We start from the raw sequence: 13,073 nt of genomic DNA, 5'->3' as shown, positions 1-13,073 counted from the left end.
AGAAAAGAAATACCCGAATTAAATATCTAGTCTTTTTAGGATCAAAATTAAATTTCTTTATACATTTCTTTGATTTTATATCACAACCCATAACTCCGTTTCTCAGCCCCACTCAACTTCGGGAAGAAGTTATTAGGAGACGTCACCAACCCCAGGGCCCGGATTCCGATCGTGTCAAGGTTCTCAAGTCCTATTAAATACCCGGCATTCACCCACCCAAAGCCTTCGGTAGCCACACCCTTAAAATCAGAGCCTTGGTTACCATATTCCGCATCGACCTTGTGTGGCCTCTGTTCAGACGTGGCATCGTACTTCTCAACGACAATGCCGTTGAAATCAACAAATGCAAGCGTGATCAGATAGCACCATCTGTACGAAAGCCTCTTGGCAATGGCTGCGTAGCCGTAGTTCTGCAACCCCTTCCACGTCATGATCTGGTGTGGCGACCACGCATAAGGATAGTCCCACTGTCTCGAAGGCTTGTTCAGCCCAATTTCGCCTCGCGACTCTTTCGTTCCGCTCACAATGCCGCCAAACACCTCGAACCGTGGAAGCGCTTTCTCCACCAAAGCTTTGGCCTGGTCACGTGACGCCAACTTGGCCCACAACGGGTAGAACGTTGTGGCCGATTCGTACAAACTCTGCCTGTGTGTCTTGATGTTGTAGTCAAAGTACATTCCCTTGGACTCATTCCACAGATATTTGTCAATGCGTTTCTTGCGCTCAGCGGCCAAGAACTCCCACTTTTCAGCAGTTTCAACGTTTCCATTTAATTCCAAGTGGTTGTCGAAATATTGGCCAATGATGAAGGCAATATCTTTCTCGTATTTGTATAGCAAAGAGTTCAGATCAACAGTGGCCAAATAGGCACACACGCCTTCCAACCGGTATGATGTATCGTGACCACTTTCTCTGACAGCACGGTCGTGGAGAAAGTACTCGTCGAGCTCGGGTTCAACAATTTCACCATCATTGTATTTCTTGGTGAATTCCTCGAAAGACACGCCGTATTTCTCACAGTATGGTCTCAAGACGGCAACAAAGTGCGTGGCCTCTGTCTCTGGAGGAATACCTTTGCCTTCTGGATGGTAGCAGGAAAGACCGGTCTCCGGGTCTAGTCTTGGCGGAGCGCACCAGACGGTATTGTATTCTTTGATTGCTGCCTTGACTGTACGCTCCAAAAAGCCAAGGTCTTGGATTCCTGTTCGGTCCTCAAGATAATGGAACACATGCAAAGCCATATCGGTCAAAAATGGGGGCTGCGACCTTCCCAGATAGTATGACCTGTTCGCGTTCAGGATTTTGCGGTAGTTCTCGATCTCAAAAATAAAGTTCTCGCACATCCCGATACATGGATCCACGATGCCGCTGAGAAGAAGACCGAGGGTCTCAAAGTATGAGTCCCAACCATATTGCTCGTTGAATCTTCCACCAGGCACGACGTACGGATATCCCTCCAGATCGCCATATTCCTGGCTGCGTCTGCGCGTGGCCAGTGCCAAAAGACCCGGCTTGTGGTTTATAGACTTGATATACTCACCATCGATGTGCTCGGGCAAGTATTCCACCTGCAGGTTATGTTCTGGACATTTTTTGGCGAGTTTTTGGTAGTATGCGTAGAGCTCGTGTTGATTATGAGGCACATAGACACGAGGAATCCGAGCTTCAGGGGTATCGATCTTGGTGTCTGAAGCCATGTCTATAATGCTGTGTTCGTCAAGAATCCGGGTGAGGTTTTTCCAGAACGCGGTAGAAATGACTCGCTTCAATCTGTTAACGGGGTTCTCATTGAGCCGGGCCTCATCCAAAATCATCTGCTTGCGGCCCATCCGTTTGGCAATCGTAAGCTCCTGCAGCAAGTTCGAAAGCATATAAGTGCCACGGATGTCATACTGCCGGTAGCCGTTAGAGTTGGCCGTGCCGAGCTTCAGCACCTTGGGTCCACTATCCTCAATTGTGATCTGGTAATTCTTATCTGTGTCTTCATTTTCAAGCAGCTCCTCGAGCGTGGCGTCGATGTCGCTGATGAAAAAACGCTTGGAGTTCTTCATGCTGGAGGAGTCATCGGCCGATCCGCGACGCCTCAAAGTCGCATTGCTGCCGGCAGAGCTCACGTTTCCGGATGATATACCAGGCAAGCCATAGAGCTTGTGTGAGTTGACAACTTCTAAATTGTGGTCCTTCACCAAAGACGACGTGGACTCGCTAGGAGAATGGATGGCGGATCCAGCCTCTGACGGAGTAACTGAGACCGCCGAATCGTCCTCATCGTTCGAGCTATGGCCCACATCAAACGTCGCTGGTTCGTTTGGTGCTGGCGTCGCAGTTGGCGAAGGCGTGAGCTCGCTATATTGGAACAACTTTCTGTTAGGGATGACAGCAGACATGGTCCTTGTTCTGCCGTATCTGGACGCCTTGTTGGACTTGGAAGGGTCGGTCTTGGGTCCGTAGTACAAGTCTGCGGTCGCAAATGGGTCGACATCGTCTAGGGACGACTGTCTTGCGTGAGAGGTCGGCATCACTAAAGTGTAGGTAAATAGAATGTGATAGATAAATGCAAAACAGGGGGGGGAGACCCTAATGAGGCAATGGGGTCATGTGTTACGTAAGCATAGAGAGGACTCGAGCACGCCACGCGGGAGGCGGTGTGGGAGGAGCGGGTATAGGAGGTCCCAGAGAAGGATGGGACGGGTGCCAACGCCACTGTGCCGGGGCAGCGCAGTGGCTAACGTGTGGCCAGCGTGCCGTCGAGTTTGGACCAACCGAGGCGGTTGGTTACCCTACGTGACAAAAAAAAATAAATGGCGAAAAAACATAGATCAACTTAAAAACAACATGAGCGAAGACAAGAGTGTTTCCGGCGTGCCTAAGACCGAAGAGCCTGCTCTGAAGCCGCCAACTGCGAACGTGTTTGCGATGTTTGGAGGCGCCAGCGCCAAGAAGGAGGAGAAGAAGGAGGAAAAGGAGGAAAAGGAAGACAAAGAAGAAAATAAAAATGGATCCAAAGACAAGGAGGGTGACGAGGAGGAAGAGGTTCCGGAAAACGACGATATCCATTTCGAGCCTCTTGTTCAGCTGGAGAAGGTGGAGGTGAAGACCAATGAGGAGAACGAGGACGTCTTGTTCAAGATCCGGGCCAAACTCTTCAAGTTCCACCCAGAGTCCAAGGAGTGGAAGGAGAGAGGTACTGGAGACGTCAAGTTTTTGCAGCACAAAGAGACCAAGAAGGTGAGACTGCTGATGAGAAGAGACAAGACTCTCAAGGTGTGTGCGAACCACATCATCGCTCCAGAGTACAAGTTGACTCCTAACGTTGGCTCGGACCGTTCGTGGGTGTACAGCGTGACTGCGGATGTGAGCGACGGCACACCGGAGGCACAGACTCTGGCGATCCGGTTTGGCAACAAGGAGAATGCAGAGAAGTTCAAGGAGGAGTTCGAGAAGGCCCAGAAGGCGAACAAGGCCTAAAAAGTAAATACAGTGTATTGGTGAGCTTAATACATACAGGTGAGCTAGAGTTAGTCGTCCTTGCCCTGGCTTTCGAGTAGCCGCTTGCTTCTGCGTGCGCGACCGGCCCTGTTCCACCCCCATTTAAACAGGATCCACAGCATAAGCAAGGGCGTGAACTGAGGCCAGAGCACAGACAGGATCTCAACGTCGCAGTCCACGTCGACGGCCTCCCACAGCATGAAGTCGCTCAATCTGTACACGCCAGACGTTCGTATGAGCAATTGCAGCTTCGGAACACCGCCCGTGTATAGGTGTTGGCTCACAAGGTCCTCAGTGATGTCTTCTGGGTCGTAGCCCCTGGCTATGATATTTTTTATCGAATGCGTGATATCGTCCCTGGATGTGTACGGACAACAGATGTTGAGCACTGCGCGCGTGTTGTTTTTCGTCATTTCCTGCGCCTCCAGCAGCGACTCGCGCACGTCTGCGGGCAGCAACTTGAGATTACCCAGAATGCGGATTCTGACGCCGTACCTGTGGCACAGCTCGCCATTTTCCACCAACTGTTTCATTTTGGACTTGGCCAGTTTCATGAGCCACTCGATCTCGTACTCGCTGCGGCTGAAGTTCTCGATCGAAAATGCAAAAACGGTCGCTGCCTGCACGCCGCAGTCGTAGCACACCTCGAGCAGCCGTGCCATGGTGTCGAACCCGGCACTGTGGCCCTCCTTGGTCTCCATCTTGTTCATCCTGGCGTATCTGCGGTTGCCGTCCATGATGAACCCGATGTGCTGCGGCACACTTCCGCTCCTCAGCACCTGGCACAGCTGTTTTTTCGTGTACTCCAGCACATGCCGTGTCACTGGAAACGAGGATATCCACTCCATGGGTATAAAATAATTAGCGAGTATATTTTATTTTATTTCGAACAAATCTTGCATATGTCCATTTTGCGGCCAATTTCCCTCGCTAGACGTTATTCGTCGTTTCTCACGGCCGTCGAGACGGCCGAGAAAATGGTACAGCCCCGCGTGAGCTCCAAGTTCGACCCCTTCAGCATGGTTTCCGGTGAGATGCGCGTGCTGGCCAAGAACATTGCTACTCTCATTGGCTCTGGTCACCCAACGCTCAACAGAGTGGCCTCGTACTATTTCGAGGCAGAGGGCAAGAACGTGCGGCCGCTGATTGTGCTGCTGCTGTCCAAGGCGCTCGCCAAGATCCCAGAGTCCGAGAGGACCCGCATCGCGATCGACCCGTACGACGTCAACGAGCAGGAGGAGTTCAAGGGGACCCCGAAGGCGTTTTCGTTTGCGGGCCAGAACCCGCTGGACTCGATCAGCCCGCTGCGGGTGCTCCATGGTATCAATCCTAACATCATTCTGAACCCATTGTCCAAGCCAATGATGGACAGAGAGCAATACAAGGCGAAGGACGCACAGAACGGCATTCTGCCGAAACAGAGGCGGTTGGCAGAAATCACCGAGATGATCCACACGGCGTCGTTGCTGCATGACGACGTGATCGACTTTTCCGACTCCCGGCGTGGCAGAGACTCCGGGAACGTGGCGTTCAGCAACAAAATGGCCATTCTGGCGGGCGACTTCTTGCTGGGCAGAGCGTCGGTCTCGCTGGGGCGGCTGCGGAACAGCGAGGTTGTGGAGCTGATGTCCACCGCGATAGCGAATCTCGTCGAGGGAGAGTTCATGCAGTTGAAGAACACGGTGATGCAACCAAACATCGGCCAGATCGAAGACGGCGGCGTTGTGAAGCAGATCCCCGAGCCCACGGGGAAAGTCCCCGTCGAGGTGCACGAGTACTCTGTCAAGACGCCGGAAACCATTTCTCACGAGGAAAACGTCGAGGCTGCGTTCCAGTACTACTTGCACAAGACATATCTCAAAACTGCCTCGCTGATGTCCAAGTCGTCGAGGTCGGCCGCCATCCTGGCCGGCTGCAATGAAGAGGTGATTGAAAATTGCTACCAGTTTGGAAGAAACCTGGGTCTGTGCTTCCAAATAGTCGACGACATGCTAGATTACACCACCACGGCAGAAATGCTGGGAAAACCGGCTGGCGCAGACCTGCAACTGGGGCTTGCGACGGCTCCTGTGCTGTACGCATGGAAAGAGAAGCCGGAGCTCGGGCCGATGATCGGCCGCAAGTTCTCCAAGCCAGAGGATATCGAGATAGCAAGAAAGGCCGTCGAGGACGCCAAGGGAGTGGAAAGAACGCGGGAGTTGGCCGAAACGTACTGCACGGCCGCCCTTCGCAACTTACGCACCCTGCCGGACTCGGACGCGCGAAACGCTCTCGAAATGCTCACCAATTCGGTTCTCACCAGATCCAAGTAGCTGTGTACATAGATATAGAGGCGTCGATCGACGCGTCAGCAGATAGAAAATTTAGATATTTTTATTTTATTTTTATGTTTAGTCGAAGACTAGCAACCTCTAGTATTCCTCGTCTTCACCGCATACCAACCGCTTATCGAATGGCGCCTCACAGATTTCACAGCATTGTTCCCCGCGATCTGGAACTTGAGTTCTCGAAAACCCTGCAGGCTTTGCCAGCGGGAGCGCAGATGGCTTCCGAGGGTGAGGTCGCCGCGGGCACGCTCTCGGCAGCAGACGCACTGGCGCTCATTAACACGCGAAAGTACAACCTTTTATCCATAGACGTGGAAAATTACGAGTGGAAACAAGAACATTTGTTGGAGATCGGGCTCTCAATCTATAAACCATCGTACCAAACTCATGCCCTGTTCCCCCATATCGTGAATTTTCACATCATACTGGAGGAAGGGCTGAAATTCACCAACAAGAGATTTGTTCCTAATAACCGCCTCAACAACATCACGGGCCAGTCGATTATCGCTAATAAAGTCCAAGCCCAGACTATCATGCAGAAAGTGTTTGACGATGTGGACCTGTCCAAAACGATCGTCGTCGGACACGGCTTTGCGTCCGACCTGCGCCTGTTTAAAAAATGGGGGCTGGAATTCCCGCAACACGTGAAAATCGCCGACACCATGAAACTGTGGTCCTCGCTGATACCATCTGGAAAGAAAGGCTCGCTGTCGTACATCCTAGACAAATTGGGTATCCCTTATGCTTATTTACACAACGCGGTCAACGACTCGTATTATACGCTCGTGGCATGCTTGATGCTGGCGTCGCCAGAAACTCGAAACAACCTGGTGATCGAGGAAAGACAGATCGACCAGGAAACAGGCGAGGAAATCACGACTCACCGCGTGCGGTGCTCTCCTCACGACCAGGACCTCGAGCTCAGAGGCCCCGACCGCAAATCGAAACGACGCACCCAACAGACGTATTTCCACGCTCCCCGCCAGGGCTTTCCCGTGGAGTACGTGGAAAACGTGTTAAAAGAGTTCCCGTGAACTAGGCCGTCAATATATCTCTATTCTGCATAGAGATGGACTTGGTCATGTTGCTGACCTTGTATATACCCACCAGCTGCTGGGCAAGCTCGAACATGTTGTTTCTGAGGGAAATAACGATGAATTGTGCGTTTTTCGTGCGCTCCTTAATATAATTGGCCACAATACTCACGTTTCTGAAATCCAGAGCAGCGTCGATCTCGTCCATCACATAGAGTGGCGTGGGCTTGTAGCGGTGTAGAGCAAACACCAGTGCGAGGGAAGAAAGCGTCTTTTCTCCTCCAGACAGATTGCTGATATTTTTCCAGGACTTCTTGGGAGGCATCACAGAAAAAAGAATACCCTCCGAGAACGGATCAAGCGAGTCCACCAGCTCCAGCTCGGCGTTTCCACCCATCGTGATCATCTGGTACATCTCTTTCAGCGTCAATGAAATGGTGTTGAAACCCGCCATGAACTCGTCAAGACGTCTCTTCTTGAGATCCTCGCACGCCTGCTTAAGTTCATCTCTTTTGGCCACCGACTCGTTCAAATCTGCTTTCCGCTCGTTGAACTCCTTGTACCGTCTTGCGTACTCCTGCAAAATGTCCAAATCGACTGTCATGGACTCTGTTTGTTTCTCAAGCTCCTCGATCTCCGACGCTAAGGCCTCGCAGTCCACATTTTTCAGGTCCTCAGACGAAAACTGTGGAGGCGGAGCCAACAGCCGCTGTTTGGTGTCGCAGTACTCCATCCAGCCAACAAGAGTCTCCAGATCGCGTGTTTCTGCATGGCCCATTTCGTCGGTGATCTTCTTGATGTTGCGGTCGCACTGGCTGATACTCTGCTCGCACTTCTCGATCTCGGTGACAAGCTTTATCTCTCCTTTTCTGAGATCTGCAATCTTGGACTGCTTGAAATTCAGCTCCTCCTTGATCTCGTCGCACTTCTCCAGAAGCTCGTCCATCTGTGAACTCAAATCTTGCAGTTCCTTTTCCGAGGCCTGGAAGCTTGCAAGACTCGTGTCATAAACCTCACGTATCTGGTTGATGGTCTCTTCTGCCTCCTTAATTTCAGCCTCGTTCTCGCTTATCTGGTTGTTCAATCGCGTCACCTGGTTCTTAAGCTTTGTGAGCTGTAACGAGTCGTTGGACTCTTTCTCATTGAGAATCTCCAATTTCTGCAAAACAGAGTCTACCTTCGACTTCTGCATTTTCAACTTCACACCACCAACTTGCATGATTTTGTCCTGGAGCTCTGCAATCTGGTCTTCGAGACCTTGCGACTGGTCTTTCAGATCTTGCTTCTCGGCCTCCAACTTCGCAATTGCCTTTTCCTCCTTGATCATCCGATCTTCAGTACTGGCAATTGCCTTCTTGTTGACAGACACTTCTTTGGCCCGCACTTTTGCTTCCTTGGCCTCCTCCAGGTCCATATCGATTTCCAGTCTCAGTTTGGAGATTGCCATTTCGATTTCAGGCAGCCTGTCCTTGAAAGCAGCCAACGCCGTCTCCATTTCGTTAAAAGCAGCCTGGGCCTTCAAAAATGCATCTTCCTTAGTCTGGACGTCCTCAGACATCGCATTGAGCTCTACCTCCGAAATCTCGCCTGCCTTAGAGGTAGCAGACTTCAACTTCATGGCGCCGCTGAAAACCCGAGACCCTCCTCCAGACAGCGTGCCGCTCACGTCAACCAGCTTTCCATCAAGCGTGACCACACGCCATCTCTTCGCTCCAAAAGCAACTTTGTTGGCCTCCTCCAAATTGGAAGCAACCAGCGTGTTGTACATGGAACTGTAGAATGCCGGCGCAAACTTTGGATCGCAGGGCGTGATCAGGTCAAACAACCGTGGAACGTTGTTTGGCGTAGGGATTTTGGAGAGATTGAACTTTCTCAACTTGTCCAAGACAATAAACTTTCCGAACCCAAGATTGTTCTTTCTCATGTAATTAATACACTGTTGTGCAGTCTCGACGGAATCAACAACCATATCGTCCAACGATCCACCTCCCGTGGACACAGCAACGTCGTATTTGTCGTCAATGACACCCAAGTCACCTAGACGGCCATAGAATCCTTGTAATCGCCCAGAGTTCTTTAAATGTGTCAGTGCCTGGAGAACCCTGTTACGAGACTTTGTGCTGGTGACTCTGCTTCTGGCATCATCGACCTTGTCTCGTAGCACACGAATCTCAGATTCCATAGCCTTTAGTTTTTCCGAAGCTTCGCTAACCTCGGCCTCTCCAAGCTGGATCTGCTCAGACACGTGGGCCTGCTCCTTTTGCAAGTGCTGGATCTGTTTCTCCTTGGCCTTCACAAGCTCCAGCTTCTCGTCCGCCTTGCCCTCTATTTCTGTAGTCTCCTTCAATAGCTCTTGATGCTTTTGTTTCAGCATTTCCAACTGAGACGTCTTGATATCGATCTCAGCCTGCTTGGCATTGATTTTGTCTTTCCAGGGCTCCAGCTGCTGTTGCAATTTCTCAACAGACGCAGACAAATCCTTGGTCTTGTCAGAAAGCTCATACTTGATTGCCTCCAGCTGCTCTTGCTCCTTCTTTAGGGCTGAGTGGAGCTCCTCCAGCTGTGTCTGACTTTCCTTCTGGCTTCTCTCCAGTTCGGCAATATTGGCCTCGGTCTCGCGCATCTGGGAAGAGCTGTTCTGTAGGGCTTTGACGGCTTTTTTTTTGCGGTTCTCGTTGTGCTTTATTTTCTCATCCATCGATATCTTTTCTCGCTCGATTTTCTTGTGTGCGCTCTTAAGACTGGCAACCTGTTTCTCAATGGCTTTCACCTGTGAGCTCAGTTCGTGGTGATGCTTAGTCAACTCGTCAATCTCTTCGTTGTGCCGTGCTGTCTGTTCTTTTTCCTTGGTCAACTTCTCCTTCAGCGACTCCAGGGCGGCAGTCTTTTTCTCAAGCAGATCTTTATCCTTTAAAAGTCGATACTGCAAATACAGCGACTTTTTGTCTGCCAAAGCCTTTTCCTTGCGAAGATACTCTAGCGCATTCTCTTTGCCGCCCTCCAGATCCTCCTTGGCCTTCTCAACAATCTCGTACCTGTGCGCTTTCTGCACACATATATCATTCAAATCGTCAATCTCGCGAAGGCTGGACTCAATGGTGCCTTTGTATTTTGCCGTGCCAATGATATCCTCCAAATACTCCAGCAACCCGTCGTCGCTGTTACCCTCAGCCTTGGGTTTCATCTGCGCAATGCTTTCGACCTCTCCTTGCAAAATCAGAAACCGTTTGTGATCTAGGTCGATTCCCTGGTCGCGTAGCAATGCCTGCATGTCTGCATAGGTGCACTTTTTGTTGTTGATGAAGTAGTCGGATGAGTTGTTGCGGTAAGCTTTTCTGGAAACTACAAGATCGGGAACCGACAGATACTCTGTCTGGAGCTCACCGTTCTCGTCGTAGCGGTCCAGAACCTTTTTAAACAATATGTCGACCTGACAAAAGCTCAGATCCGGGAAGGCCTCTGAATTGTGGATCAACTCGCTCAGTTTCGACTGCCTCATCTTGGTGGCACGGAACCCAAACACGAAAAGAAGCGAATCGATGACGTTGGACTTTCCGGACCCGTTGGGCCCCACAATCGCGGAAAAGCTCGCATTGAACGGTCCCACGGTCTGTCTGCCCGCGTACGACTTGAAGTTGGTGAGAACAAGCTCCTCAATGACCAGCCGGGGCTGAAATTCTTCCTTCAAGTCGGGCTTCTGTTCCTGGGCGTACTGGCTGTGCACAAGGGCCAACGGCTGGTGTATAGTTTGCGACGGCGGCTCTGGCTTAAGAGCTACAACTTCAACGCCCTGCTGGTTCAGATCGCGCGGCCCCAACATCTGGCGATTGCCTTTATTTTGATCCATAAACAAAACACGAAAAATATAAAAACCCAAACAATTTCTTACCTAAGCATATAATTCAAATTATTTATCAAAAAGCGGAGATGGCCCACGAATTCCCTGAATTGCGTAAGTTTGCTCCATAACTGCCTAACGCCAGTGTCGCACGAACAAATGAAAGAGCACCGGATCCCGCTGCCATATCGAGACAGGTGCGCGGGGCTGCTGGTGCCACTGAACAAGTGCCGTCAGGAGGGGTGGTTTCTGCCCTGGAACTGCGTCCACGAGAGACACGCTTACGAGGAGTGCCAGTATATGGACTTCAAGAGACGCGTCAAGGAGCTCGAGGAGCTGAAGAAGGCCCGCTCGAGCTGAGCGCGATGTGTCCTGTCTATCTATCTATCTATTTATAAGTGCTCCAATGCGATTCTATTTGGTGTATGGATGTGCGGCGGCACCCGGAAAAATTCGCTTTGGGAGACCGGCAAAACTCCCCACAGATTGTACCCCACGAAAGGCTATTGTCGCGCAAAGTTTGTCCGCACTTTTAAAAATTTTTACAACACGTTCTTAATGTTCGGCTACAAGCTCTTTGGCAAGGACGGCCGAGATCTTTACAAGACTCCTCGGGAGTTCCATGTGCGGGCCCGGCAGGACATCCAGCGTCATTTGCAGAACCTACAGGAGAAATCCAGCACAAAAACACCTGACGCTGTCCAGCCGGCCACGGAACAGGAGCCGTCGCTTACGTACGGCTCGTCGCCCCTCAGAAGGGCCATCACGGTGTCGTCGCAGGACTCTTCTGACGACGCGTCCACAGAATCGGAGCCGGCGCATCTCCGGCGCACCACGACCGTCCAAACGGCCGACTCGTCGCTCTTCAGCCACCTAACTCAAATATACACTAACACAACGGTTCCGACACAGGTTTCTGAGCCCGCAGGAGTCCCCGAGGGATGTGTATCGCTTGCGGACGCGCTGCCGCACGACTTCCGAGATTATTATTCGCCCGATTTGCAGACGTTGCGGTTTCCGAACGGACGCCCCACGTTCACCAAACGAGGGCTGCGAGACTGGGAACTGAACGACCTGCGTTCGCTGTTGATAGTGGACGCGCTGCGGCCCGAGTGGCACGGCAAGGTACCGCAGGTGGTGTCGCCGTACCCGGCTATCCCGCTGCGGATCCAGGTTCTTCCGCTGGACGCCACCGACGCAGAGTATGTGCAGCTGCTGGCAAGCTCGGACATTTACAAGGAGAGCCGGTTTGACGAGGATTTCCGGCACAAAACGGCAAACTACATTGTGCAGCAGGCGCGGCAGCGCCACGCAAGCCAGTTCCAGAGCAGCGAGTTTCTAAAATACGAGTGGAGAAATATCGTGGAAAATTATTTACTCAACCTGGCAATCGAAAACCAGTGCCGGTACGAGTTCAAAGTGAAGATCAGCGGGCTGAAAAAGTTGAAGAACGAGGGCACCCAGCGCGAGGAGGTGCTGTACAAAAAAGCTCTGAAAAACCGCATCGAGCTGACCGACGAGGTCAAGTTCCAGGTCTGGCAGGAGGTCCAGCGGAGCGTGTACAGGAGTTTAGGCAGTGTATGAATAGTGCGAACGGGAACGGTTAATTTGTATAGAATGGAAAGAGTATCTATTGGCGGATTCTAGTTGTCGGTTTTTCTTATCGCCTTGATGAAAGCGCGCTCCTCGCCCAGCACGCCGTACACTTTAAGGAGCTGCAATTTCTCGTCGCCGGTGGCGGTCTTCAGTTTGCTGTCCAGCACGCTCCTGAGCTCGATTTTCATCCCTGCGATCTTCTTGCCCGCCACGGCCACCATCTCGATGCTCTTGTACTTGAGCAGCGCGCTGTAGATTTTGTTGGTGGACAGATACAGCGCAACGAGCTCCTTGACGGCTGCCGTGGCGATCTTCTTGCTAAACAGCGTCAGCTGCTCCTCCAGCACCACCAGCTGGTTGATGACCGCCCTGTACACGCTCAACTTCCGTTTATAGAGCAGCAGGGAGTCCACCGTCTCGAGATCGGCGTCGATCTTCATGTTGGAGATGGACAGGTCTTTGATGTAGCCGTTGAGGTCGATTTTGCAGTCGTGTATCAGGTCCACCGACCCGTCGATGGAGTTTCCCAGCTCGATGAAGTGCAGATAGTCGTTGTTGACCAGGTCGATGAGTTCCTGGTCGATCTCGTGCAGCAGCGACCCCAAAGACTTGATGAGGTCGTCCAGCGACCAGTACTTGTAGCTCTGCACCAGCAGCTCCGAGGGACTAAACTGGCCTTCCGGAAGCTTGGTGAGGTTGTACTGGAACGATTCCCGGGTCAGCGTCGAGTAGAACTCCAGCGAGTCATCCGAGTATATGGATTCTGTCATGGGAATAAAAATAAAATAA

The 13,073-nt window shown here is 51.6% G+C and overlaps 9 protein-coding genes across 9 annotated transcripts; 5 read left to right on the top strand and 4 right to left on the bottom strand.

The window, feature by feature from the left end:
• Positions 1-80: 80 nt before the first annotated feature.
• OGAPODRAFT_82307 (uncharacterized protein) lies at positions 81-2,519 on the bottom strand (the record flags this gene model as incomplete). The annotated part of the gene is made up of 2 exons (XM_018356605.1): positions 81-2,097; positions 2,362-2,519. 2 exons carry the CDS (start codon positions 2,517-2,519, stop codon positions 81-83), a joined length of 2,175 nt encoding a protein of 724 aa, XP_018211693.1.
• A 303-nt stretch (positions 2,520-2,822) lies between these two features.
• Positions 2,823-4,323, top strand: OGAPODRAFT_16305 (uncharacterized protein). The gene has a single exon (XM_018354334.1). The coding sequence runs from the start codon at positions 2,836-2,838 to the stop codon at positions 3,466-3,468; it is 633 nt and encodes a 210-aa protein (XP_018211692.1). The 5' UTR covers positions 2,823-2,835; the 3' UTR covers positions 3,469-4,323.
• OGAPODRAFT_16304 (uncharacterized protein) lies at positions 3,038-4,323 on the bottom strand. The gene has a single exon (XM_018354333.1). It carries the CDS (start codon positions 4,224-4,226, stop codon positions 3,519-3,521), a length of 708 nt encoding a protein of 235 aa, XP_018211691.1. The 5' UTR covers positions 4,227-4,323; the 3' UTR covers positions 3,038-3,518.
• Positions 4,324-4,408: 85 nt separating this feature from the next.
• On the top strand, positions 4,409-5,840 carry OGAPODRAFT_16303 (uncharacterized protein). The gene has a single exon (XM_018354332.1). The coding sequence runs from the start codon at positions 4,467-4,469 to the stop codon at positions 5,799-5,801; it is 1,335 nt and encodes a 444-aa protein (XP_018211690.1). The 5' UTR covers positions 4,409-4,466; the 3' UTR covers positions 5,802-5,840.
• Positions 5,841-5,941: 101 nt separating this feature from the next.
• Positions 5,942-6,850, top strand: OGAPODRAFT_8022 (uncharacterized protein; the record flags this gene model as incomplete). The annotated part of the gene is made up of 1 exon (XM_018356458.1): positions 5,942-6,850. One exon carries the CDS (start codon positions 5,942-5,944, stop codon positions 6,848-6,850), a length of 909 nt encoding a protein of 302 aa, XP_018211689.1.
• Position 6,851: 1 nt separating this feature from the next.
• OGAPODRAFT_24023 (uncharacterized protein) lies at positions 6,852-9,032 on the bottom strand (the record flags this gene model as incomplete). The annotated part of the gene is made up of 1 exon (XM_018355259.1): positions 6,852-9,032. The coding sequence occupies one exon, from the start codon at positions 9,030-9,032 to the stop codon at positions 6,852-6,854; it is 2,181 nt and encodes a 726-aa protein (XP_018211688.1).
• A 1,745-nt stretch (positions 9,033-10,777) lies between these two features.
• On the top strand, positions 10,778-11,123 carry OGAPODRAFT_16302 (uncharacterized protein; the record flags this gene model as incomplete). Its single annotated transcript, XM_018354331.1, has 2 exons — positions 10,778-10,802; positions 10,834-11,123. 2 exons carry the CDS (start codon positions 10,778-10,780, stop codon positions 11,046-11,048), a joined length of 240 nt encoding a protein of 79 aa, XP_018211687.1. The 3' UTR covers positions 11,049-11,123.
• A 70-nt stretch (positions 11,124-11,193) lies between these two features.
• Positions 11,194-12,872, top strand: OGAPODRAFT_16301 (uncharacterized protein). Its single transcript, XM_018354330.1, has one exon. The coding sequence runs from the start codon at positions 11,247-11,249 to the stop codon at positions 12,270-12,272; it is 1,026 nt and encodes a 341-aa protein (XP_018211686.1). The 5' UTR covers positions 11,194-11,246; the 3' UTR covers positions 12,273-12,872.
• Positions 11,194-13,054, bottom strand: OGAPODRAFT_93714 (uncharacterized protein; the record flags this gene model as incomplete). The annotated part of the gene is made up of 1 exon (XM_018357400.1): positions 11,194-13,054. One exon carries the CDS (start codon positions 13,052-13,054, stop codon positions 12,332-12,334), a length of 723 nt encoding a protein of 240 aa, XP_018211685.1. The 3' UTR covers positions 11,194-12,331.
• Between the last annotated feature and the right edge of the window lie 19 nt (positions 13,055-13,073).

The sequence above is a fragment of the Ogataea polymorpha genome (assembly GCF_001664045.1).
Source record: "Ogataea polymorpha strain NCYC 495 leu1.1 chromosome Unknown OGAPOscaffold_3, whole genome shotgun sequence".
NCBI lineage: Eukaryota > Fungi > Ascomycota > Pichiomycetes > Pichiales > Pichiaceae > Ogataea > Ogataea polymorpha.
This window is presented reverse-complemented; position numbering and strand designations above follow the sequence as displayed.